Source organism: Sipha flava, unplaced genomic scaffold (genome assembly GCF_003268045.1).
Source record: "Sipha flava isolate LNK unplaced genomic scaffold, YSA_version1 67_pilon_pilon, whole genome shotgun sequence".
Taxonomy (NCBI): domain Eukaryota; kingdom Metazoa; phylum Arthropoda; class Insecta; order Hemiptera; family Aphididae; genus Sipha; species Sipha flava.
This window is the reverse complement of record NW_020273607.1, coordinates 918,882-944,857: the sequence shown is the minus strand read 5'-3', so window position 1 is coordinate 944,857 and position 25,976 is coordinate 918,882. Positions and strand designations below refer to the sequence as shown.

General features: G+C 28.2%; 3 protein-coding genes across 3 annotated transcripts; 1 reads left to right on the top strand and 2 right to left on the bottom strand.

Annotated features, from left to right (window-relative positions):
- The first annotated feature begins 4,082 nt into the window (after positions 1 to 4,082).
- LOC112691849 (WD repeat-containing protein 55 homolog) lies at positions 4,083 to 6,869 on the top strand. The gene is made up of 8 exons (XM_025566268.1): positions 4,083 to 4,359; positions 4,473 to 4,610; positions 5,121 to 5,559; positions 5,628 to 5,819; positions 5,885 to 5,958; positions 6,020 to 6,189; positions 6,277 to 6,497; positions 6,562 to 6,869. The coding sequence occupies exons 2-8, from the start codon at positions 4,478 to 4,480 to the stop codon at positions 6,821 to 6,823; spliced, it is 1,491 nt and encodes a 496-aa protein (XP_025422053.1). The 5' UTR covers positions 4,083 to 4,359; positions 4,473 to 4,477; the 3' UTR covers positions 6,824 to 6,869.
- A 1,116-nt stretch (positions 6,870 to 7,985) lies between these two features.
- Positions 7,986 to 14,823, bottom strand: LOC112691842 (cytoplasmic FMR1-interacting protein). The gene is made up of 13 exons (XM_025566256.1): positions 14,660 to 14,823; positions 14,384 to 14,596; positions 14,137 to 14,316; positions 13,360 to 13,767; positions 13,120 to 13,224; positions 12,315 to 13,056; positions 12,083 to 12,253; positions 9,984 to 10,615; positions 9,574 to 9,907; positions 9,022 to 9,512; positions 8,724 to 8,962; positions 8,510 to 8,657; positions 7,986 to 8,452 (listed from the first exon to the last, which is right to left on the bottom strand). Exons 2-13 carry the CDS (start codon positions 14,591 to 14,593, stop codon positions 8,255 to 8,257), a joined length of 3,858 nt encoding a protein of 1,285 aa, XP_025422041.1. The 5' UTR covers positions 14,594 to 14,596; positions 14,660 to 14,823; the 3' UTR covers positions 7,986 to 8,254.
- Positions 14,824 to 16,275: 1,452 nt separating this feature from the next.
- On the bottom strand, positions 16,276 to 25,327 carry LOC112691899 (glutamate receptor U1-like). The gene is made up of 10 exons (XM_025566332.1): positions 25,149 to 25,327; positions 24,288 to 24,448; positions 22,721 to 23,047; positions 22,167 to 22,285; positions 21,932 to 22,102; positions 20,203 to 20,426; positions 18,539 to 18,747; positions 17,120 to 17,242; positions 16,900 to 17,048; positions 16,276 to 16,558 (listed from the first exon to the last, which is right to left on the bottom strand). Exons 1-10 carry the CDS (start codon positions 25,306 to 25,308, stop codon positions 16,285 to 16,287), a joined length of 1,917 nt encoding a protein of 638 aa, XP_025422117.1. The 5' UTR covers positions 25,309 to 25,327; the 3' UTR covers positions 16,276 to 16,284.
- Positions 25,328 to 25,976: the final 649 nt, after the last annotated feature.

Below are 25,976 nucleotides of genomic sequence, written 5' to 3'. Positions count from 1 at the left end.
TCCCCGTCCTCCAGGTACAAGGAAACTTTTTTTGGCATATTTCTTTTATCGCGAATAAAAAATATTTATAAATATGACTTTTACGTTATAAAATATACTATATTTTCAATATTTAATCCATATTTAAAAAAAAAAATACGTTTTAGGAGCCGGGTAAACACTTAATTTTTTTTGCATTTTATACTTTTTTATATATAATGTTATAAAAATCAAATTCATTTAATTTACATAAAATATCTTAAAACATTTAAATCATATGATTCAACTTAACTAATATTATTAGTCTAATAATAATAAACTCTTAATCAATCGCATTCATATTTATAAAATATATTTAAATTTAAATTAATCAATCCAATTTTATTTCAAATATTCAAATTTGAATAAATTTATTTTTATTATTCTTTTCATAACTTGGATTTTTTTTTTTTTCTATCAGTCTAAGCCAAGATTAATTTAGAAGTCGGGTAAGTACTTTTAATTTTTTTTTTTGCATTTTATACCTTTAATATATAATGAAATAAAAATCAAATTCATTTAATTTACATAGAATACTTAAAACATTTAAATCATAGACTTCAAATTAACTAATAATAATATATTCTTATTAAATCGCGTTCATCATTATAAAATATAAATAAATTTAAAATAATCAACCAAATTTTATTTCAAAATATTCAAATTTAAATTTATTTCTTTTTATGTTTCTTTCCATAACTTGGATTGAAACCAGGACACAAATCCTTTTTTGGCATACTTTTTTTGTCGGGATTAAGAAATATTTATAAATATTATTAATTGTTATAAGATATTGTAAATTTTAAATATTTTATCCGTGTTTCAAATTACAATACGTTGTTATATTTGTACATAGTAATATTCTAACAAGCGCTATAGCCTAATAGTTTCAGTAAAAATTGTTTTGAAACAGAAACATAAATGAGAATGTCTACAAAATATTGCAAATTTAACAGATCTTGGTATTTCATTGGTTAATGTATTTTATAAATAAAATAAATTGTTGTACTCGTATATAAAAATTATTTACATTTAAATAATTTTTTTTGGCGGTAAACCACAACGATTAGCAATAATGAGGCAGATAATCTATATCTAATTTTAATTGTTATATTCTATGTGGGTTTGTTAAATATTTTAATTTTGATATTTAATTTTAATAAATTTTTTTTTAAATCTTAAATCATACTTGATTATTTAAGTATTGTTGTTGTTTATTTTATTACAGTAAATAGCCAAAGTCTAGGAGCCGATCCAGAGTGAAAAGAACTTACGAGAGATAAATATATAAGAACTTACTTTCTTCCACAAATACAGGTACGTCGTTTTTTTTTTTTTAAATAACAATTGTAATTATATTTAAATAAATTATATTCATGTTTTTATAGCTACTATTTTATTTTTTTATATTTAATCCATTACCTTTTTAAAACTTATAATAATTAAGTATTCTCGGTTGTGTAAATAATATATTTCTATTACTTAAATATATTTTTCCATTCAATATTTATTTAAATTGTTGATACTCTAAATTTATAAATTGAATTACATTAGTGTTTATTTTTTTTTATTATAATCAATATTTTTTTTGATATTTGAAATAATTCAAATATTAATACATTGTTATATTTATACGTAGTTATATTCAGGGTCAGCGGAAGACACATGCGACCTGTGCAACCGCATAGGGCGGCAAATTTTTTTGGAATTTTAGGGTGACATCCTTTATAAATAAAAATATGTATTTTTCATCATTACTCATTATATTTACTCATTGTAAATTGAAAATAATGCATATTATATTATTTTGACTGGCACTGTGATATATTATATTATGTAGTTTACGTGTTTACGGATCTTAGCGAACCCGGGGTCTTGAGCTCTTGTTTGGTTATTTGTAGGTAGTGATGATCAGCTGTTCAACTGTTTTGGCTTCGAATTAGGGAATTGTTTTTACTGTTTGTTGTTGGTCTGCTTTTGTTCTTCGGCTTTTGTAGTTTGTGTTAGGTATTTGTATAATGGATTGTTCATGTTGTGGTCTTGGATATATTGGTTGTCTATTTTTATGCGTAATAATTCTAGATTTTTTTTTTTTTTTTTTTTTGTTGTTTTTAGTTAGTATTAAAATCTTTTGGCGTTTAATTAGGAAATCGTTTATACTCTTTGTTACAGTTCTGTTTTTGTTCTTCGCCTTTTATGATTTGTTTAAGTATTTATTGTCCCCCAGAGGAACACATTCGTACGTGTTTACGGGTCCTAGCGATCCTGGGGTCCCAAGCTCTTGTTTGGTTGTTTTAAGGTAGTGATGATCAGCTGTTCAACTGTTTTGGTTTCGAATTAGGGAATTGTTTTTACTGTTTGTTATAGATTTGTTTTGTTCTTCACCTTTTTTTTTGTGATTTGTTTTAGGTATTTGTTCGATGGATTGTTTTTCATGTGGTATTGCATATATTTGTTGTCTATTTTTATGAAAGATATTTTTTGGTTTTTTAAGTTGTGTTATAGGTCTGTATTTGTTCTTCGGTTTATGTGGTATGTGCTAAGTATTCATTTAATGAATTGTCCAATTTGTGGTGTTGAATAAATTTGTTGTTTATTTTTATCAGTGGTATTTCATCGTTTCTTTTTTCGGGTTGTTTATTATAATGTGTTAAATAGTATTGATTTTTTGCTTCTAAATAAGAATATGATTTTTACTGTTAGTTACAGGTTTGTTTTGTTCTTCAGCTTTCTTTTTGTCATTTGTTTTAGGTATTTGTTTAATGGATTGTTCTTTATGTGGTATTGGATATATTTGTTGTCTAATTTTATGACAGGTATTTATTGGTTTTTTAGGTTGTGTTCAATTGAATTGTTTTTTATATTTATTTTCAGATCTTGGATTTTTTTTTTTTTTGGTCCAACTTAAACCAAGGATTCTTCGGGAGCAGGGTAACCACATTTAATTTTTTTTGAATTTCATACCTTGAATATATAATGGAATAAAATAATTTACATAAATATCTTAAAACATTTGAATCATATGATTCAAATTAACGAATAATAATAAACTATAATAAATAGCGTTCATAATTATCAAATATATATATATATCAATTTAAATTAATTAATCTAATTTTATTTCATAATATTCCAATTTTAATTAATTTATTTTTATGTTTTATTTCAGAACATGGATTTTTTTGCGTTTCAACCTTCATAAGGATACATTCGGAAGCTAAGTAACCATTTTAATTTTTTTTTTAAATTATACACTTTAAATATTTAATGGTATAAAAATCAAATTCAATTAATTTACATAAAATTTCTTAAAACATTTGAATCATACGATTCAAATTAATGAATAATAATAAACTATTAGATATATATTTATGTTTCTTTTTAGAACTGGATTTTTTTTTTATTAATTTACTTAAATGAAATATCCATCAGGATCTAGGGAACACATTTTAATTTTTAATGGTATAAATTTGTAATTTTGTAACTCACTTAAAATATTATAAAAATCTAATAAAATATTTAAATTAAAGCTTTATATCCTACTATTTATAAATCATGTTTAAATATTTAAATGAATAATAAATCTTTATATAATTACTCTCATTATCCTAAAATTATTTCTGTTTCTTTTTAGAACTTGGATTTTTTCATCATCTACCTAAATCAAAACTCTTTCAGGAGCCAAGTAACCATTTTTCTTTTGTTTTTTTCATTATTAACTTTTAATTTTTAATGGTATAAATATAATAATTTTGTAATTTACTTAAAATTTTTTAAAAATCTAATAAAATATTTTCCTTTCGATATCACGTCCCTATACAAAACATATTATACACAGAACCGATTTTGTTCCGTGTCTAAAGCCTAGAATATTTGGTAATGATAACGTTGAATTCAAAAAATTTGACGAGAACAGGTGTAGAAAAAAAACTGGCTACAATAACAGGTCGTCTCGCGTACATGACGTAATATAAGAGACGTGATCATAGTCGGGTCGGTAATCACTTATATGCTATATTGTTATTATCGTTCTGAACTTCATATTTTTGATAAAAACTAAATGTTAGATTCCAAACAAGTTCTATGTTCATGTTAATCATTCGCCGCAGTTTTCTATCTGGGCTGTAGCGATTGTCTGTATTTTTATTTTTTTAATAATATTACTTATTCTTATGTTATTCTATTATTATTACTATTATTGTTGTACCACAACATCCACTGTATCGATTATATAGTATATTTAAGTGTATCGAGACGTTATCGACGGTAATACGAACACGTATTTTACGCATTATTTTCTCATACCGAAATCGTAGATTATTGTTGTTGAATTGCAACAGGGTGAGTTTTATAGATTTTTAACGCATGGCCATTAAAACTATTGAAAATTAAAAATATGAATCACTACTTTTTCATTTTCATTTTTTTTTCCTTTATCCAATATTGCGTTTTAGGTGAAATGTGTTTACCCGAGTTGCAAAAACCTTCTGAAGAATCATCAGTATCGGATGTCGATGTAGTAGTTGAGGAACAAAGTGATGAAGATAATCAGTCTGTTTCCGATAATGAATCATCATCAGATACCAGTATAGGTAATGAATGAATTTATTTGGAAAGTTTATCAATTGCTCTATATAGTTTAATGAATTATTGTATACATACATTTAATACAAATATTTTTACATCAATTTAATTTATTCTTCTTTTTCTTTTCCTTCACTTTTGTTCTAACTATTTGGGATCGCCACACTTGTTCTAAACCTCCACTTGTCTCAATTTTCTACATCCCCTACGTACACACCAATAGCCCTCATTTATTCTTAATCATATCCAACCATCTCTTTTTGGTCTTCCTCTTGTCACTTCAACTTTTATTTTCATAATCATTCTTACTGCTTTTAATTCCTCTCGCTTCATCAAATGCGCAAACCATCTCAGTCTATTTTTCTTATCTTGTCCACTATTGACATTACACCAATACTACCTCTCACATATTCGTTCCTTATTTTATCTTCTATTTTCTTAAAAATGAATTTGATTTATTAAAAACCAAACTATTTTTAGGCAAATTTTCTTTGTTTCATTTACACTTTTTTTTATAGATAATTGTAGTTTGAACAGTTTGAACAGTTGGACAAATGCACATAGTTACGACGACATATCTATGTCAGACGACAGTGATGATGTAGATGAAGTACTAAATGGTCATGACGATTCATCTGATGATGACTTTCCTGATGAACTCTTGGAAGGTGATGAAGATATGAATGACGATGATGATAATGATGATGATGATGATGATGTTGGTGGTGACGAAGAAGAAGAGGTTGAAAGAGATGATGAGAATGATGATGATAATAATGATGACGATGAAGAAGAAGAAGATGACGATGTGGTTGCTGCTTTTATTTCTGCTCGTTCGGAAAAAAATAGAAACCATCCACCTAATTTGTCCGTTGGTAATGCTTTAATTGGTGGAATCTCTTTCCACCCAAACGTAAATGTCATTGCTCTTGGTCTTTCAAATGGTGATATCGCTATGTATGCACTTTCTTATAAAATATAAATTATCTCTATGTATTTTAAAATATTTGTTGTCCAATTTATAGGCATAAATATTCAAATGAAAAAAATGAACATCTTAGAACAAATGACAATGTTCATTTAAAAAAAGTAATGGTATTAGAATTTGATGAATCTGGTGACAGCATATATTCAGCTTGTAGGGATAATAACGTTTCTGTGTCTGATACAGAAACCGGAAAAATGAAAGTATACTTTGAAAAAGCTCATAGAGCTGGGTAAGTAATTTTTAAACATGATTATTTTCTATAAATTATTAGTATAAATCATTTTTTTTTAATAGGAGTTTTGTAACTGCACTTTCTTTTATTAATGTAAATACATTTGCCACTAGTGATGAAGATGGTGTTGTTAATGGTAATAGTACAATTTATTAAGCATTAATCAATAACTACCAAATATTTTTCTTGGTTTTTAGTTTGGGATATACGCGCAAACGGATGTAGTTTTTCATTGAAAAAAACCGATGAGGCAATTAATTCTATGATAACTATTGACAATAGAAGCAATCAACCAACATTAGCTTGTGCATCAGGTGATGGGACATTGACCATTATTGATATATCATCAAAAAAAATGGTTATCCAGGTATTGTGATTTTTAAATAATAAAATAGTGATCTAATTTTTTTTTTTATAAATTGAAAACAAAGCTATTAATATAATTTTATTTCAGTCCGAACCTTATAAATCATTACTAACCAGTTGTGTAACAATGAAAAGAAAAACCAAAGTAGTATGTGGTACTGGTGAAGGATCACTAATAACATTCAATACAGGAGACTATAGTGCGTTCAATGATGAATTTCCATGTGTTGATAAGGGTGCAGCAGTCAACCGATTAGTTCCAGTTACAGAAAACATAATAATAAGTGCTTTAGACAACGGAAAAATCAGGTATATTGCATTTGTAACATTTTTTTATTAATTGAAATTATGAAAAAATTATTATTATATTTAGGGCTACAAATTTATTCCCCAACTGTCATCTTGGTATTGTTGGTCACCATCAGGAAATGTCTGTTGACCTTTTGGATATATCAGATAATGGCCATTATATAGCTTCAACATCTTATTTCAGTAATATTGTTAAATTTTGGAATATTGCATTTTTTGAAGATTTTGATGTAAAAAAACATTTTAAGAAAATCAATCCAAAAGAATTTAATTTACCATCTTCAAATGTCGTTAATGCTACAGACTTCTTTTCAGGTTTAGAATAAATGTGTAAAAATGTTCTTGTGGTGTATTGTATATAATAATATTTAAATATTGTAAAGACTAATGCAATTTATATTATTAGATTGATTTAAAAAAAAAATGATTTACATAATTTTTTTATTTATATGTTTCCTTTATCATAGTTTTTGTTAAAGAAAGTGAATATTTGATATAGTGTTAAAATAACTGTATTGATACTTATCAATGTATTTTAGTACTTGTACTGTAAGATAGTGATTCTCAAACTTTTTTGCTATACGGCTCTAAAATTAATGTAAAACTGTCAATGCTCCCTTAATTAAAATCATTAAATATTTTTTTAATAATAAAAGTTATTAAAATATATTTTGTAAATTAATGCTTAACTTTTGAAAAATTTTAAGTTTACATAAATGCTAATAAATTGAAACCTAAAAAAAATAGTTTGAACAAAACAAATATTTCATGGTCCCCTAGTTCGAGAAGCACTGCTATAAGCAACAACTGTGAATTATATATTGTTGAATTTACTTAATTATAAAAAAATGAATTTGTAATTTATAAAAAAAAAAAATGTTACAGCTTGATAAACTGAATTATATGAACAATAAAATGTTACTATATAATAAAGTTGACTATGTCAAATTTTAAGAAAATGGGTATTCTGTTATCGATAATAAAATATAAAAAATTATTCAAAGAGAAATATACTAACAGGGTAAGGCAAAAATCCATAACTCATAAGTTAAAATTGAATGTGATTTCTTGAATTTTATGATATTATCATACATAATCTAAACTGATAAAAAAATTATTTTCTTTAATTTTATTATTTAGGTCAACATGTAATATAAATATATATAGACAATCAATTATACTTTTTATTTATTGATGTATTGGTTTAATGATTTTTCTTTTTTTTTTTTGCAGTAAAATATATATTTTCTTCTCTGTATATATTTTTGAATGCTACAAAAATTAAAACCAATAATTATAAGTTATTATAAATAATAATATAAATTAAGAATGGGTTAATAAATTACAAGTGAATCAACAAAAAAAATAAATATTTTTTGTAACTCCATTACCTTTTTTAATTCAAAACATATTTTCTTTTCATTTGGTAAACTTTTATTTTTATTTCAATTATAAAACGGAATGCATGTAAAAAACTTTGTGGATTACTTGATGATTAAATAAATATAATAACTAAAATTATATTGAATTAATTATTGTACATAAAATTATTGCTAAAGTATATTTCTAATTGATCATAAACAAAATGTGGGTATTACTACATTGTAATGTTATTCTAATATTAAAAATTAAATTAAAATTCTTAGTTAAAATTCAATAATTATAAATATAAAATAAATTAACATCATTTTTAGGTAGACCATTAGTATTGGCATATAATATATGAATTTAAAATGTGTTAAACAGGAGTCAAGAGTTTATCGTGACCCAGTTTGATCAGGTCGATAATAGTGAGATGAAGGGTGAGATGGATGTACAGGTGGAGGAAAGCACCTTACATGTTCTACTGCACTGGCATCAGTATCGTTAGCTTTTAAATATTTGTTCAGCGTGGCAAATATCTGTGAATTTAGTACTTGAAAACGACGTATTCTATCAACCATGCGCTTTAAGTGCTGCAAAATAAAATATAAATAAAATATAGTATAATCATTGGTATACATAATACATACAATTCCTTTGACATTATCATCTTTGCTGTCTACTCTCTGGACCCGAAGTATATGATAACAAAAATCAAGCGCTTCAAATCTTCTTTGCTGGCCAAGAAGAACAATCATAGTGCAGCCAGCCCAATGAAGACCTTCACCAAAAAGTTCTCTGAAACATTATTATTTGATGAAAGTATATGGAAGCATATGAGGTCAAACTTTTGCATTCACTTACTCAACAGTAAATTCTGTATCACCAACCGGTATACAGTATACGAATTGCAGAGCTGACCATAATCTATGAAATTCTGTACACTCATCTATGTTCATTACACCATTCTGCGGCGGTGGACCAACCCATACAGGATCATCTAACATACCACGAAGTCTTGATAGCACTACTTCAAATATTGATAAACCACAACATAAACGTTCACGTGTTAATAGGTCTCCATCACGAGCTATTGCAACTTGCTAAAATTAAAATTGATATGTAAATAAAATAATTGTTTGATTTATTTTATACTACTAACTTTAGCTGTTCCAAAACGCTCAATATTAGGAACAATTTGCAATGCTGCATACTTTGCTTCTAATCTTTTTTGTTTACTTTCGGTCTTTTCCCCTTCCTTAGTGAAAGGTCTCGGTAATATGTTTTGGAATGGTGCAGCATGTAGAAGATCACACACTTCTTCTTGAGACAATGCTTGTTCCATTAATAAGCAAAACAGAATTGTATTGCCTAATTCTCGGAAATTATGAAACAATTCAGTTTTTGCATCAGGATATTGTACTATATCATTGAGTTGAGCATGGTAGTAGCCTAAGACACCAGGCGATCCATAATCATATCGCGGCAATTTGCACTGTCTGGGCATTGCTTCCATCAATGTTTTTGCAAATTGTAAAAGATTCCCTTGAATCAATGACTTGACTATTTTTAACAACTCTTCCATAACAACAGCAATTCCTTGATAGCCTAACATTTTGCACATGGTACGAAAATGCGGAGCCCCAACAAATCCTAAATTAAAATAGCATTAATTTCAAAGTATACGACAGAAATAGAAATATTCGCATGTTACCAGTGTACTGTCCATAAATTGTAGTATATGCAAGATTCAATTGTTTGCTACCCCACAAATATTGGTGTCCCATTTGAGGGGGTTTATCTCTTTGTACAGGTTGTGTAAAGCTAATACCTCGACATTTGACAAAACGATTAGTAGCAGCATTATAACAATAGTTAGGTAAGAAATCATAATTCAATTCCCAAAACACATGAAGAGTGATACGACCATATGGAGCTAGTACATTGTGGTTAGCTTCACGGAACATAGCATCAAATTCATCCAAAGCTAAAAGTTTATTTAATAATTTATGGCATAATCTATTCACTTGCATAATACCTTCCAACTCCTAAACAATTTAATATATTAATATAACAAAAATAATATGCCATAATATAAGAAAAACAAAAAAAATAAATACATACCACAATACCAGTAATATCACCACCCTCAAATTTGGCAATAGCTAATTCCAGAGACTTTAACATATCTGCATTAACTCGTTGAGTGATAAGTTTATTTAAATCTACACTACGTCCTAATAATTGCACATGCCGTTGTTTCAACAAAGTTTCATATCTATTTGCTCTTGGATATAAAATAAGGTATGTTCCCATTGCCACACATTCAACGCGGAATCTCTTGTCTAATAATATACTTGAAGCTAATTGTTTATAGTGGGCAAAAATTTGTTCACTTAATTTGTAGACAAATTGATCAAAACACAAATTAACTTCAGCCTCAACTTCATCATAAAGAAACTGTTTGCGGAATACAGTTAAAGCATAATGAGCACTATCATTGTATAAATCTAATGGATACAGTACATATTCCATCATAGACGGTTCTTTTGTTTTCAAAATATGATCAGTCAAGATCCAAGGCATTGACATTTCTATAGGAAACTGAATTCTTTTTTCCATTGTAATTAAATCACTGCATTCTTCATTGTGCTGATGTTTGACAGTACATTTTTGAATACGTCTTGCCATTGTCATTTCCAAATAAAACTCTCGGTACCATAATTGTGAAAGATCACAACACTGTTGTAAGGATTCTAAAAATAATTCAATGCATAATTATTAAATATAAGAGTATAAATATTGTGCTTACTACTTCAATAAATATGATAATGATTTAAATAATTTATTTGTTTCATAAATTCAGTAGGATTAAAAATAAACACAAATGGATTACAGATGGATTTACAAGGTTTATTAATCTGGAATGAGACTAAATGGCTAAGCAGATTAAGGTAATATTAATGTAACCATTAAATTTTTAGATCAAAATTTGATCGTTGGCTAATTTTTTTTTTTTCCGGCTTTACGATCCATCGAGGATCTTTACCGCCAAAACTACCTCCTCCCATTTCTCTCTATCATACACTATTACTCACCAATCCGCCCCATCATGGGTTACCGTATTCCATATCTCATTTATACTGTCTTTCCATCTTCTTCGTAGTCTTCCCCTTGGTTTCCTCCTCGCTAAGTTCAAGTCATTACTCCTTTTTTTAAGCATTCGTCTGCTCGCTACACTTGTCCGGTTAACCGGCCCATTGCATTCTTATACTTTTAATAAATTGCACAATATTTTCCTTTTTGTATAAATATTCTAATTGGGCATTCAATCTCAATTCCCATTGTTGTGTTTCGGTATTAAATACTGGACCATATATTCTTCTTAGGATTTTCCTTTTGAATTTTTTTAGTTTCTCTTCGTCACCTTTGGTTGTGGACCATGTGGCACATGCATAAGTCAGTACTGGTCTTATGTAGCTTATATGAAGTTTTTCTTTGATTTTTTTTGATAGTGTTTTTGATTTAAAGAGGGTCTCCATTGCGAAATAACATCGATTTACTGCATTGTCTCACATTTACTTCTTCATGCATAATTTTTTTGTTGTTAAGAGTTACTCCTAGGTACTTAAATTCTTTAACTTGTTTGAATTCATTATTTCCTGCTTTAAGATTGGAGCTATCTTCTGGTCCTCTTGTGACTACCATGTATTTTGTCTTTTCTGCATTTATTGCTAGACCCATAATTTTACTTGCCTTAATTAATTTTTTCAGATTTAGATCGCTGGCTAATATTTCTTCATATTACTTGCATAGGAATCAAATTAGGTATATTCCAAAATATATGTATCATACAAACACAATTAAAATTTTACAAGTGGGAGGTTTGGGCAAATTATATGACTAATACAATTAATCTAAAATTTAGGTTAATTATATATATATAAGTTCTTTCAAAAAAATTTGGTAACCAATTAATTGTTACAATGTACTAATATTGGTTGTTTTAACAATGTAAAATTTTAAGGGGTTCTTCATTTCTTATCTAGCAATGAAATGATTCGGTCATTGTCGAAAGAAAATTATGGTGGTTTAAGTGGTTGAAAGCAATTGGTTTAACATTGAATATTTATAGCCAATAACTTTTAACAAATCTCAAAATTGTTGTTATTTTACAAATAAATAACTAAATATATAATATTAAATAAATTATGTATACATACGACTGAATCCAAGAAGATAACTCCAGAAAAATGAAGTCTTATGAAATTGATCAATTTGCATTAAGTATTGTCCATCAATATCTTTTCTTAAAGTACGTTTACCACCAGATTTATCTGCAATTAATGATTCTAACATTGTTCTAACCATGTAAAGTTGAGTAGATGATGGTCCTAAAGACAAAAATTAACAAATTGAAAAATGAGTTTATTGTTAGATAATATAGTAACTTACCAACATTCCTTCGAGGTACTTTAATTCCAAACCCAACATCTGGATCCTTTTTCCCTTTTAAAGCTGGATCTGCTGAAGGTTCTACACCTCTCTGCCAATCAGCGCATGTTTCTCGAACTGAAACGAGTATACTTCTGATGAGATCTTTTTTGTTTTTAATAGCCTTTCTCAACGGTTCTCTTAATGTTAATTGAACAAAATCTTGTAACTCAGCATAGATATTACGACGAATAGTGTCAGTAAAAACAGTTTCCATTCGAGCCATGAGAACTTGTAATCCTTTTATCATTGCTATCACTTCAATGAGAGCAAATTTTTCTTCATCTGTATAATTATATCGCGTAGCTCTTTCATATTCTTCAGCTTCAACAGGACATTCTTTGTTTTGATGGTGATCAGTAGGGTGAAGTAATTTCCAAGAATAAAGTTCAGTGACAACACTAGTCCATTCAGATAATAATTGTAAGCCTCGTAATGCTAATTCAGCTGTATCTTTGTTTTCGGTATCAGTTCTAGTTTCTTTATAAGTTGTTGTTACTTCGTTACTGTATCGAGCCAATTCACTAATATACTTCACATGATCTTCTCTGATTTGAGGTAAATGAACCATGAGGTCAGCTTGTGGACTAATTTGTGGAGAACTGGATAACGGCCAACGCCCAGGCTCAAAATGTTTAGATCGTTTTATATAATTAAACGGTGCTATTTGCATATCTCCAAATAAGGGTACAACTTCCAGATTCTAAAATATAAAATAAACAAAAATTTAAGAATAAATAATTACACAAATAAAATAATTTTAAACCTTAAAAATTCTGTCAATTTTTCCCAAATTAAGTTTTTTCTTCTGATCTAATTTGTTAATATTACACAATTCATTGTCCATAAGAAACAATCCAAAACCCATGACCTAAAAAAAAATATTTTAACTAACAAAATAGATAATGATGTTAATTTAATAAATATAAACTAAACTTAATAATTTAATTAAATCAGTTTTCAAAAATGCACAGTAAAAAAATCATCAGAAATTAGTAACATTTACCTTAACAAGCATATGTTTTTCCGATGGAGTAAGGTACATTTTAGATTCAAACATTTGGACACATAAATTGACAACATCAGACAAAAGATCTTCATAAGCAGGAATTTTTTCTAAGTTTTCTTTAACGGTATCTCTAATTTTATTTTGTGTAGCTAAAAACATGGATAAATTTTGGGATTCTTGTAATGTATGAGAATCAGCCATCACTTTTAAAAATTGTGCAGCTCGGCGGTAGCTTGAATAATCATTTTTCACACTAGATTTCATATTTTTTAATTCATCAAGAACAGCAAACATATTGATAAATTTTCCAAGGGTTAATAAGTATGCTTCAGATACAAAATCCTTTCGTTTTTCAGCATGACACAAGCGTTTAACCTCTCCACAAAATCGTTCAATAGCTTTCCTCTAAACAATTAAATTAATTAAATTACAATACTTTCATGACTTAAAAATTAAAAAACCTTTTTTTAAAAAAGTTAATCCCTACATGCAGTTTTACAATCTTTTCATAAAATAAAATAATTTGTTGGTTTTAAGTATTTAAAATGATTGAGAAATTTAAATTTACCATGTACAACTTTGAGTTTTGACTGCTTTACGTTACAATTAAAAGTTTATATATTAAAAAAAAATACTTAAATTTTTTACTCAAAAAATAAGCGAATAACATTTTTATCAGATAATTCAAGATTAAGTTAGATTATGTTACTGAATACTTAATGATATGTATTTATATTGCTTTTATAATATTTATCTATTATATCATTTGATTACCTGAAAATGCATAAACTGTAATAATTTATTAACTTCTGGTCCTAAGACCTCAACGGTTTTTTCATAAATCTCTGCTCGATTAGGTTGCTCATTTGATTTTGGCTGTGGAATTGCTCTAGAACAACAACGCCATGTATAAAGCATAACTGCATGCACTTGACCTTCCTCCAACAATTCATTCTGAAGGAAACATAAAAATAAGTTAACTGTAAGTAATATATATATAAATATATATTAAATATCTCACAAGACTAGCATGAACAGTAGCTTCTTCAATATATTTTGCTATTCCTGTAACGAATCCGTTTCGATCTTCAAAATTTGTATCGAAGTCTGCCTGATAAAGAATTGAACATGGCTGTGCTTCTATACATGGTTGTTCATCAGGCAGAGTAAGCTCATCAAGTACATCTACATTTGACAATGCATCCGTTAGCGTTACTTTGTCCGTAGCCATGTTCTAAATAAAAATAATATGTCATCAGAAAAAATATAGTACTATACTGCATAGAAACTGAATTACTTTAGTTGTAAGCTATAAGGTATCGTTCTTCGAAATTTTCAGTTGAAGCGCAATTACGACAGGCAAGTAATTAAACTGGAACTGCTAATTGTGTAATGTAAATAATCATTTTTCAATTATTTAATTGAATTTCGTGAATTATTAAAATTAAATTGAAAACTGTAAACAACATAATTATCAGATAAAAATATTTTTGTCAAGTCGTCCCTAACATCAGTGTTTACTGATAACGTTTATGAATTCAGAGTAGGTACATGAACCAATATCGATTTGCTTACATTTTTCTGGAGTTCGATATGATGTTAGCGTCGAATGCAGCTGAGCATTATATCTGTCGGTGATAACGACGGGCGTTCCGCGCAATTTTGAATTATTTTAACCGAACATCAAAAAATGACACGTTCAAATTTAAACCGTTGTCTTTACAACACGAAAAAAAAAATAATAAAATAAAATAAAAACAAAATTTTATATTTAAATTGATTGTATTAGACCAAGGAAGGCATCAAGGATTGCTGTAAAAACTCAAAATTATTAACACACCAAATTATATATTTGATAATATATTATAATGTAAATAAATAAAAAATAATAATAATAAATAAATAATTTATGATATAAATTTGAGCGTTTCTTTCTTACGTTTCTTTGTTATACTTAATGACAACTCTTCTACTCTTGAACCCATAATAGCCAGCGTGTCTCAAGGATCAATGCTTGGCAGTAGCGCACACAGGATTTTTTTTTTGGGGGTGGGTGGTACAAGGTAAAAATATAACACATTTTAAAATTAACAAAATTATCCAAATCCTTTATATATTTTGATTTAAATAAAAGCGTTGGTAATAGAATAGACTATTCTATAATCAATGATACTAGGTATTTTTTAGGTTTGTTTCCCATGATTTTTCAATCGTTACTTGTTAGCTTAGGTTATTGTTACAATATATTCCATTTTTTTTTTTTTTGTTTTTTTTGGGTATAACCGTGATAACAGTACAATCGTAATAAAAAAGGGATGGATGATCGACGGTGCTTGACATTTATTATTGAACAAAAGCCTGATATTCCGTGACGTGACAATATTATTATGACACGAATTTTGTTTACTCATACGTTTTGTGTAGAGCGTGAAAATATTTTATTCTAATTATACGTCGAGTATAAAATATTTAAGTTAGTTGAATTTAACGAATTAATTTAATTTTACATTTTTTAATTTGTCAATCGATACATTACTTATATTCAATACTACTTATTATATATTATTAATTATAGTATAAGATTATATGTCTAATAAATTATATTGTATAATCGTCATGTTCTTATTAGCTTTTCAACTTGGTCTTATATTTTATTTCTTATTACAATCAAATACTACAGGGTTTTTTACTTTAGAAAAAATATTTTAACGAAATAGTTAATATTACAATGTATGAATACTTAAGCCTCGCGTTATTACGTGTACATTTGTAACGTAGGTATTTCTATTTTATGGAACTTTTAATGTGAAGAGTTTTTCCAAAGTTAAATTATAAATCTTTAATTATTGAAGTTAGTTATGATTAACTTATAAAAATATAAAAAATAATACAAAGTAAGTAGAGTAATGCCTATTGCGATGGTCAGAAGTAATGTCGAAATACTCGTTGTTGAATGTTTTCATTCGCGTTCCTTTTCTGCTTATTCGCGTGAAATTTACAAATGTGCTCTACTAAAAATAATAACATAGAAATGCTTATGCCGTAACTGAGAAATAATAATGCCGGATAGATTTCTTTCATAGATACGCTGTCAAAATGTAGTACGACCGAGTTGGCCGAATCACACTTTTGTTTCTGCGGCAGTGTATTCTTGGATATTCGATGTTTTAAGCCAATTTCATGTTGTTGAATGATTCTAGAGGAGTAATAAAATGACAATAAATTGTAAAATCATAAAATTTATAAATAGTGTACAAGGCATTTTTTTAAACTTATGTTGTGAACGTCGTAAGTGTCTTTAAAACGTTATTAAGAAAAACTAAACAATTATTTATTTTATCTTTTTACAAAATGTTTTAAGTAATGACTCTCCTCTAATGTTATAATCATATTTTTGTAAATAATTTAATAGAAAATACATATGGTGGGTTGAAATTTAGTTAGAATATTTAATCTTTCGGAACTGTTTGTTTCTGTTTCAACATACAAGTTTTTCATAAACAATATAACCAAATAAATTAAAATTTAAATACATACTTTTGTTTGAATACGTCCTTATATCCTGACTTTTTCACTATGTATAAAGTTAGTAGTGGTATTTTAAATAATTCTAATTCAGATAAACTACATTTTTCATTTTCTTTCCATTTTCTAGCTATTATCTGATATGCCAATGTAATTTCTCCCTAAAAAAAAATTAATAACTCTTAGTTTTATTTTATACTCAATGTATTTATAGTTTTAATCAATGATTTACCAAAAATGAGTGAAATTCATTACGAACTCGTTCGATTCCTATCTCTGGATTCGTAAATGCTTTTTTCATTTGCGGTTTCATCTTTTCAGTGTATATTTTTTTAATATTTTCATCCATTGTTTCCTATAAATATAATTACACTGAAAATATTACAAGTTTTTTTTTTTTTTACAATCAATATGAATACATGGAATAATAATGTGTTTTACAAAAAAAAAAAAAAATGAATGTAAACGTGAAACTTGCGATTAATAACTATATATAACTATATACTCCTAATCTCTCTGATGAATCCCACTGTTTTCAGATTTTTCAAGAATCAAAAATTCCTTGAAATATGTCTCAAAATCTCTTCCTATTTTAGACTCAGTCATTGCATCTCTCTCTGATTTTTCAACTATATTCCACAATTCCCAATATAGTTCCCAAATCTATGACATGCCCTTTTCTTCTCTAGTTTTCAGTCTACCTACTATCTTCTTAATTTCCTCAGTCACTCACCCAAAATCTTAGCTTCATTCCCAAATATCTTTGTTAACTCCCTTTTTTCGGACTAGATTTCTTCCAATTGACAAAATTAGCTCCTTCTTTTCATTGAGGGATATCATTTTTCTGCTCTTCGGGATTTAATTTTTCATACTTTCCATTAACTTATCGTTTTCTTCCAACCTCCACCCATCGGAATTTTCACCGAAGCGTCATTAATCATGCTCCCTAATTTATTATGTTTTGCAACATAAATAACTTTTAATAACTGTATTTTCAGAAAAACACATAATTGTCAAGCTATAATATATTTTGGATAAAAGCAACAAAAGTAATAATAAAAGAAAACCTATAGTATGATCAAAAAAGTATGTTATATTAAGTATTGAAATAATAATTTTTTTTATTTTTTTTCACTTAAGGTAATTATTGAATATTTAAATTTATTATACTCTTAATATTTTCAAATATACGGTATTAAAATTTTTAGTAACCATATTCATAAGCAAAAATAGTATAGTATTGATGCTTAATAGAATACCTTGCATGGTTTTCATAATATATGTGTAGAATACTGTACTCTATCTATACGCCACGATAATAATTCTTAATTAATTTGATCTTGATTAATCATTTTGAATGATATTTTATATTTTTAACGTCAAAATGTTTATTATAAAACTGGAATGTATAAAAAAAATTACATACTACGAAAAATGAATTTAATTGAAAATAAAAGCAAATTATTAAATATTATGTAAAATATCTTTTGGTGGCATATATAAGTACGAGTATGTTTTAGCGGAAACTAGACATAAATAATTTATGTAATTATTATGTTGTTGTCATTATTCAAGGTATAATGAAACTTGAAATACCACTCTACGTTTCATTTCTATAGTATCATTATTGTAATAATTATTTTTTATGTACATTGAAATATACATAAATGTGTTTAGTGTCCTGCACGCTAAACGTTATTGGTTTATTTGCCAAGTCGCTGATGCTCTTGATTGTTTTGCTGGTGGATTGTAGCAAAACGACAATGTTGGCCGCGTAAGACGTGAACAAGAATACCGTGGCCAGGAACAGAACGAATATAGTTACTCGCTCAGCCAAAGATCGAATATTGGTCGATTGACCTGCAAAAAATCGTATATATCAGTTTTTAAAATAACGTAAGCAAACGGGTGGATGCAGTTAAGGACACGTCGTATCGTCGCTGCTTGCATATAATAATGATAAATTCTTAGGAAATATATTAAACGATTCTTTGTTTAAAATGTATTAAATGTATTTTATTTTACCTTTAATAAATTACTAATGGGTAAATTTCAGTTAACTTTAATTGGTTCATCCTTTGGTTGACCAAATCTCATTCGCCTTAGAAGATAAACAATACTATGCCGGTGTCTTCTTTGACGTTTCCCAAGCGTTCGATAAAGTATGACATACAGGTCAGTTATTCAAATTAAAACAGCTCTCTCCTAGCCATTACTACTTGCTCCTTAAGTCACATCTTGGAGACCGCTTTGTCTTTGTAAATATAGACTCCACCTATTTAATCTAATATCTAATCTCTCTTACCGAATTAAACGCTGGCATACCAAAAGGTGTCGCTATTGCTCCTCTATTTTTGAATCTCTTACAATGGACCAATCTACCACAAATCACACAATGGTGTTTTCCAATGACAAGCTATTTTAACTAATAATGAACATCAATCTCATCTACAAGACTATCTCGATCACTTGAAAATGTGACATATGACATATGTGGTGTAAAAATGAACGAATTTAAATCTATCCATTTCAACTTTTCTGTTTGTATAGAATGTCCTTTATAGTTCATCACTATCACAACAATCAACTTCTCCCTTTTGTCCAACAAGTGTGCAATCTTCGTATACTCATTGGCTGTTGGTTTACTTGGCTGCCACAAATAATTAACAAAACCCGAATATTCAACGCCCGACTCTGATTTCTCCATTCTATAATTACATTAAACCATATTAAACTTCGTGTAGTACTAAATAAATTTTAAGACCCATATGGACCTAAGGTCTCCAGTCTGGATACCACCTGGGGTGCTGCCGATATTTCCAATACTAATCCAATTCAAAGGTTCCAATCAAAAATATTCTGGTTAATCTCCTAAGCTCTTTTTTTATATTTCCAACCATACCCTCCACTCGGATCTTAAAATATTATTAATAATCGAAATAGGTAAACTTCACTACAAGCATTTTAATAATTATCTTACTCATTAATAAAATCCATTAATGTTTGACTTTCTTCTTTCACTATTCTTGGAAATCCTACAAAAAAATTTAAATGACAGTAATTTTCTCATTTAATTTATATACTCGTATCGCAGTTCAACTAATAATGGCACAATCTGTCATTTCTTTCATTTTTTAATGCTATCATCTATGACATGTATTGTTCCGATGCGCAACAGATTGTAAAAGTAAAACATTAAAAAAAGATTTGTTTAAAGAATAAATTGAGAAATAAAAACCCTAAAAAAAAATTTGAAACTCAAAAACCAGCACTCCTTGTACTGAAATATGTTACTCATTTCTGATGGTTACGTACCTTGTTGACAAATAGCGCCAAGGACCAGGGTTACTGTATCCAATGTAGTAGAAAGTGTCGTTTTTTCACCTCGCAATCTGTTCGACGTCCATATGAGAAATAACAGGGCTACGATGAACGCAATCATCATGATCACCATCACTATCCAGACGTTGAGCGCGAAAGGCAGTGTAAAAATATTATTAACGGTAGACAGAGGAGGTTGTCTATAAATTGCGATTGTACTGCAAAAATAATAATGTTTGAAAATAATAATCACGCCATGGCTGTTTTTATTTCTATGTGCAAAGTCGTATTAAGGAATTTTTCGCCTTGGAGCAACAATAAAAAAAAAAAATGCCTCATTATATCAAATACAGTAAAAACTGTCTAAAGCGAAATCCCATGGGACCAACAAAAAATTCCGCTTTAAGAAGTTTTCTGCTTTATTCAATAAAACGGAAAAATTCCGGATTATTCAATTCAAATAAATACCAAAGAATATTTTTTCAAATTATTGTTTTAAATAATATAATTCATTAAAATTTAACTAAAATATAGGTTTTAAAATTCATTAAATTTAAACTGGAATATAGGGTTTTTATTACATATTACATACTAAGGCAATTCAATATGACATATAAATATTTAGAATTTCCAAAAATGAAGAAGAGTTTTTTTGTTTTGTTACGGTTGCCGCTATTTTTTCTTCTGTTATATTTTGGCATTTTAATATATAATATGATGAACAGAAGATAAAATTAAAGGTAAACAGTACGACTGTTGGTGTAAGACTGTTTCACAGTTACAAAGAAGAAAGTTCGTATCGTTTATGCGATAATATGCATTGTATGTAAGTATATTGCACGAATATGTATAGAACAATTTTATCTTCTTTATTTATCACTATTGTAAACGATGTACATTGTACATACGCCAATCTATATTTTATTCCTTATTTTTGGTTTATAGTACACATGCGTGAATCATTTTTTAAGTTTATGCAAGGTTTTTACTTGCATGGGACTTATAAAATGGTTCAGTTTCCGTGTTAAGAATGTTCCTTTTTATTGAGGTTCAGCGTCTATATAAAATTATAGAAACGTGCCGAGACCATAGAAAAATTCCGTATTGGATAGTTTTCCGTTTTATTCAGTTTTCACTGTACAAGTATAAGAAAAAACGAAGTGTAGAAAATATTAAAAAATCAGCTGTCCTCTCATAATTAGTCGTCCGGGACTACAGCACTCTGTTGCCTACCCTCTTAATACATACTTATACGATACGTGATAGTATACATCTATATTTTTAATGGTAAAAACGTAGTCTTAAAATATATTTTTTGTTCTCATAAATAAATAAATCTAAAAGCGCATTATTCACAGTTATGATTATATTATATTATATTATATTATTGTTATGATTATATTCATCATCATTCGTTGTTGTACTGGTCAAACAACGACGCGTCACTAAGACGTTCGTAATGTTACGCAATGGAACAAGCGTAAATTGTAATACGCCTGTACACATATTATATATAATTGTAAGCTAGTTTTGAAATTCTACTAAAAAACTTGACTTACTTTTTTCAACGTATTTGCAGCACGGGAGTCATGATATGATTACATTTAACCTACATTTCTTTTATTGTTTACGGAGAACGAAACGTGAGGGTACTCAATCAAAAATGTCAAAATTTCGGTCCACCCTTAATGGTGTAAGTGTTACATACTACCTTTATATATACCTGGCTACAAATGTTCCAACAGTTATATCACCTACGTCCATCCTATCCGCTCTCATGAGACTACCGGCAGCCGTGAAATCAATTTCTTCGCGTTGCAGTAATCCTATCATGCCACTGTACGTTCCGTTCCCGTGATTCCATCCGTAGTCAGGAGAAAAAGTCAAATTCAATCTTAAAGCATAAAAAAACATCGTTTTTATGAAGAGCAGCGTAATTAGTAGCAATTAATACTAACGTGAAATTTAACTGTTCCGCTAGTATTACGGAGACGGTGTAGTGCATATAAGCGAACACGTCTAGATTTAAAGTTCTTGGAGGTTTGTCAAACCCGAAAAAATCTTTCGGTTCGAGAATCTGCAGATGAACAATACATTTTTTAAGCTCGACTAATATAAGATTTGGTAAGACTTTACCGTACTGGTCTCTATAGCGATCCGAATACGCGAGATGCGGTTTAAGGTATGCCATAACTACACTTCTACTCGTATTTATATATATTTAAAGTGTAATCACAGTGTAATTATTGTAATTTAAATTTAAATTCATATCATTTTTTCATCTTTAATTTTTATGAAAATATAGCAATAAATTAAACCGGGAACATAAAATACGTATAGGTAGGCGTATTATTTATTAAGTTCCATAGTAGATGCCGTATGGAAGAATAGAGAAAACCGCTTGCATTGTTATTGTGAATGTTACGAGTACATACCCACGTGAACAGTGTCGCAATAATCGGTTGTTTAATTTAATGGTAATTTTGTCGAGAAAACATTACGAGAAACTCACCACTGTAGACGCTTTAAGGACTGCGCGCTGAAAATTTGTCCTGTCGGAGTGTTTGATTTCAACTCGATTCGGTGTCATCATGCCAACCCTCGACACTCGAATATCTTCGGAAACACTCACCCGAAAACCATCCCATACTTCCCAGAAGTCACCGTCAACCTTTACTAGTAGATAAACTCTGGAGTCTGGCAACACGTACGCTTCACCTAGGTACGTTCTGAACACTTGCAGAGCAACTTCCGAAGTGCTTGTAATATTGCTCGGACTGCCGTAGCGGTTGTACAGAAACCAGACATTCTGAAGGTTAAACAAACGTTCGCGTGATGCCTAAATTTATTGAACAATATAGTAATTACTGTTAACAGTGGTATCGTGAAGATTTCACAATCATAGGCGTGCGTAAGACAAAATGTTGTAGATGAAGCCCTAAAATTTATGTCTAAGAGTAAAGGGCCCATATTTTTACTGATGTTGCTTAAATTAAACGTCATTTATTTTAAAATATTTGGTAAAAAATAAATTATGTTTTTAAATAGAAAAAATAAAACTAAATTTTCTAAATGTGTGTGAAAAAATTCATTATGATAATATAACAGTTACAATTGACTTAATTTCATAAATAATTGATGCTGTCTGAGAAAAATATACGAGATTCAAGGAAAACACATTCATTGGGACCAATATACCACAATATCAAATAAAAATTAAAGTTATGTTTACTTAATTATGTGTACATTATAATTTGTCAAGTACACCTAAACATTTTGTTAAGATAGGGTCCAAAAGTATAGTAGGCATCCCCTGAAATATAGGTCAGCGTATGCCTATGCCCACAACACGTGATATTTTACACACCCGCGTCACTGTACCATGAAAACAATCGAGCTCCAAGTGATTATTAGTTATATCTCACACATTTGAAATTATTATACACTATAGTGTGTATCGAAAATCTAAGCATTTTATTTTTCAATATGAATCCGCGAAGATAATATTATTCTACATGAATTGAAAGTGCGTATGAAATAAGTATCATCTAGTATTTTCCCTTGAAGCTACCATTGATATTTTAGCTGATAGTAATCTAAGCGAAAAATGTATTTTAGAGTAAAAACATGTCATTCCTATCGATTTTCTATTTTTTTTTTCGTGAAATGAATTTCCTTATCTATGGATTCCAAAGTTATTGAACTGAATTGAGTAGGTCTGATAGACTTTGTGGATTTTAATGTTCAAATATTTTTATCGAGAAACGAATCTAGTTGAAAAAAGTAAAATATGGGATCAATAATTCAAAAATCTTAAAATAATAAAATATATAGAGTTGTAAAAAAAAGTTTTAAGACTATCAGAACTTGTAATAAATACCTAAATCTTTTTTGAAAATAATTTTTGCTATCGAAACGTTGAAAATAACATTTAAGTTAAGTAAAAAAGAAAAATCCAACTATAAATTTCAATGTTATTATTTTATTAAATGTCTAATAATTTTAATTACTAATGATATATCATGAAAAAATTGGTCACTAAATGGTTATTAAATAAATGTTATATATTTAATAAAAACCTGTTTGAGTAAACTTGAAGCATCGTCACATGCCAAATCAACCAGCATCCCAGATATATACCACGTTTTATGCGTCTGGTGGGCAATCGCCAAGTTTTGTTCATCAAAAGTGATCGATATATCTTTGCTTGACAGTCTAGCGAGCAATTCATTGTTAGTACCTATATATAATTGGGGTAAAAAATAACATTCTAAATAATCACGATTTCATTTTAATGAAATTGATGAAAAAAAAATAAATAGATATTTAATCAGAAAAATTCAATAATTGATTAATACGTTTATGTATTTGTTTATGATAATTTAAGAATTACGCTCATCTTAACTAGTAAAAACAGATGCATTTTAGTTAAATATCTTTTACTAGTACCATAATAAATATTAAATAAATTGTGTCCTCCGGAAGTAGTTTGACATGGATAAAACCCTTTTAAGAGGCAAAATGACTAGTTTATTGAATAACCAACGTATGATTTTACAAAAAGATACCTAGTCAAAAATAATTACGCATATTATGAAATAAAACCGTTTGTCAGAGTACGGATCATGAGATAAATCAAGACAACTCGGTGATTTCTATTTTTATTACATAATAGTAATTTTGATGCCCCGTAATAATGTATGTTAGTGCATAAAAATAATATTTTCAAAAACATTTTGCTTCGTAGTTTTTTGATTTATCGTGTTCATGCGCAATTGAAATTTTTTCTCCGGAGAAGCAATATTATGTATTTTATAGAATTTTTAGGAGTTAAATAGTAATAAGCAGTAAACAACTGTGCATTAATAGTTTCAGCAGCGTGAACGATTTGAATTCGGAAAAAGGATGGATTTTTATTTTAATATTTTAAGCACTCTTACTTTTGTCCCAACACGTAGCAGCCCAAACGGTTTGTACTCTCATATCCTTAAATGAGTTCGTTATGCCATCTAAAAAACTAGTACTGCGGTCATTGTAACTTCCACAGCTAATTACGCAAATCGACGTAGAGAACAAAAGAATTTGCTGTAGTTCAAACATTCTAAATGTAATAAATACTCAAAACAATCAGTTGTTATTCGAAAACAGACGCGACTGTAATAGCCGTATTCAACGGGAAATATTGTAAAACGGTCGTTAAACGTTAACGTCCATGGTTGCGTGATAAATTCATCAAAAATGTTTTTATTCAATTCGAGTTCAGTTTTTTAAATTTTAAATGTGATTGGGTAAAATCATGAGTACACCCCGTTACATGGTACGCAACGGAATGAAAGAGAATTTTATGAATATTAAATGTTCATTGGAATGGTTTATTTAAAACCATTGATTTGGTGGTCTTATACGTATTTGTACGAATTTATATTGTTTTATACTACATTTAATTCATTCACAATAGTTCATATTTATTAGTCTATTATTTCTTCAAACGGACCTAAATTTTTTGAATTATTTATAATAAATTAATTTAAAATAAACTATTTATCTTTTATCTATTTTGGTTAAATATTAATGGTTTACAAAATATCAAGAAAATGTATTCTTTGAACATAATTTGGTTATGAAATAACTAAATACATAAATGTTTGTATAATAAATTATGTTAAGTACCTACTTAGTTATATATATAAACGTAATTTATTTACTTTTTTGTTGTATACATAGGTAAGTCATAATACATGATATATTTAACAAGATACCTACCGCAC

What these genes read in the sequence shown, in the direction of transcription:
- LOC112691842 (XM_025566256.1), bottom strand. Translation starts at nt 14,593, where the DNA reads ATGGCTACGGACAAAGTAACGCTAACGGATGCATTGTCAAATGTAGAT. An exon ending in AAATTGACAGAATTTTTAAG is followed by an intron (nt 13,057 to 13,119) that starts GTTTAAAATTAT and finishes TTTATATTTTAG; the next exon opens with AATCTGGAAGTTGTACCCTT. An exon ending in AGTACCTCGAAGGAATGTTG is followed by an intron (nt 12,254 to 12,314) that starts GTAAGTTACTAT and finishes TTTTGTCTTTAG; the next exon opens with GACCATCATCTACTCAACTT.
- LOC112691899 (XM_025566332.1), bottom strand. Translation starts at nt 25,308, where the DNA reads ATGTTTGAACTACAGCAAATTCTTTTGTTCTCTACGTCGATTTGCGTA. An exon ending in GTTGGAACATTTGTAGCCAG is followed by an intron (nt 20,427 to 21,931) that starts GTATATATAAAG and finishes TTATTTTTGCAG; the next exon opens with TACAATCGCAATTTATAGAC. An exon ending in TGGCGCTATTTGTCAACAAG is followed by an intron (nt 18,748 to 20,202) that starts GTACGTAACCAT and finishes GATTTTTTGCAG; the next exon opens with GTCAATCGACCAATATTCGA.
- LOC112691849 (XM_025566268.1), top strand. Translation starts at nt 4,478, where the DNA reads ATGTGTTTACCCGAGTTGCAAAAACCTTCTGAAGAATCATCAGTATCG. An exon ending in TGAAGATGGTGTTGTTAATG is followed by an intron (nt 5,959 to 6,019) that starts GTAATAGTACAA and finishes CTTGGTTTTTAG; the next exon opens with TTTGGGATATACGCGCAAAC. An exon ending in CAAAAAAAATGGTTATCCAG is followed by an intron (nt 6,190 to 6,276) that starts GTATTGTGATTT and finishes ATTTTATTTCAG; the next exon opens with TCCGAACCTTATAAATCATT.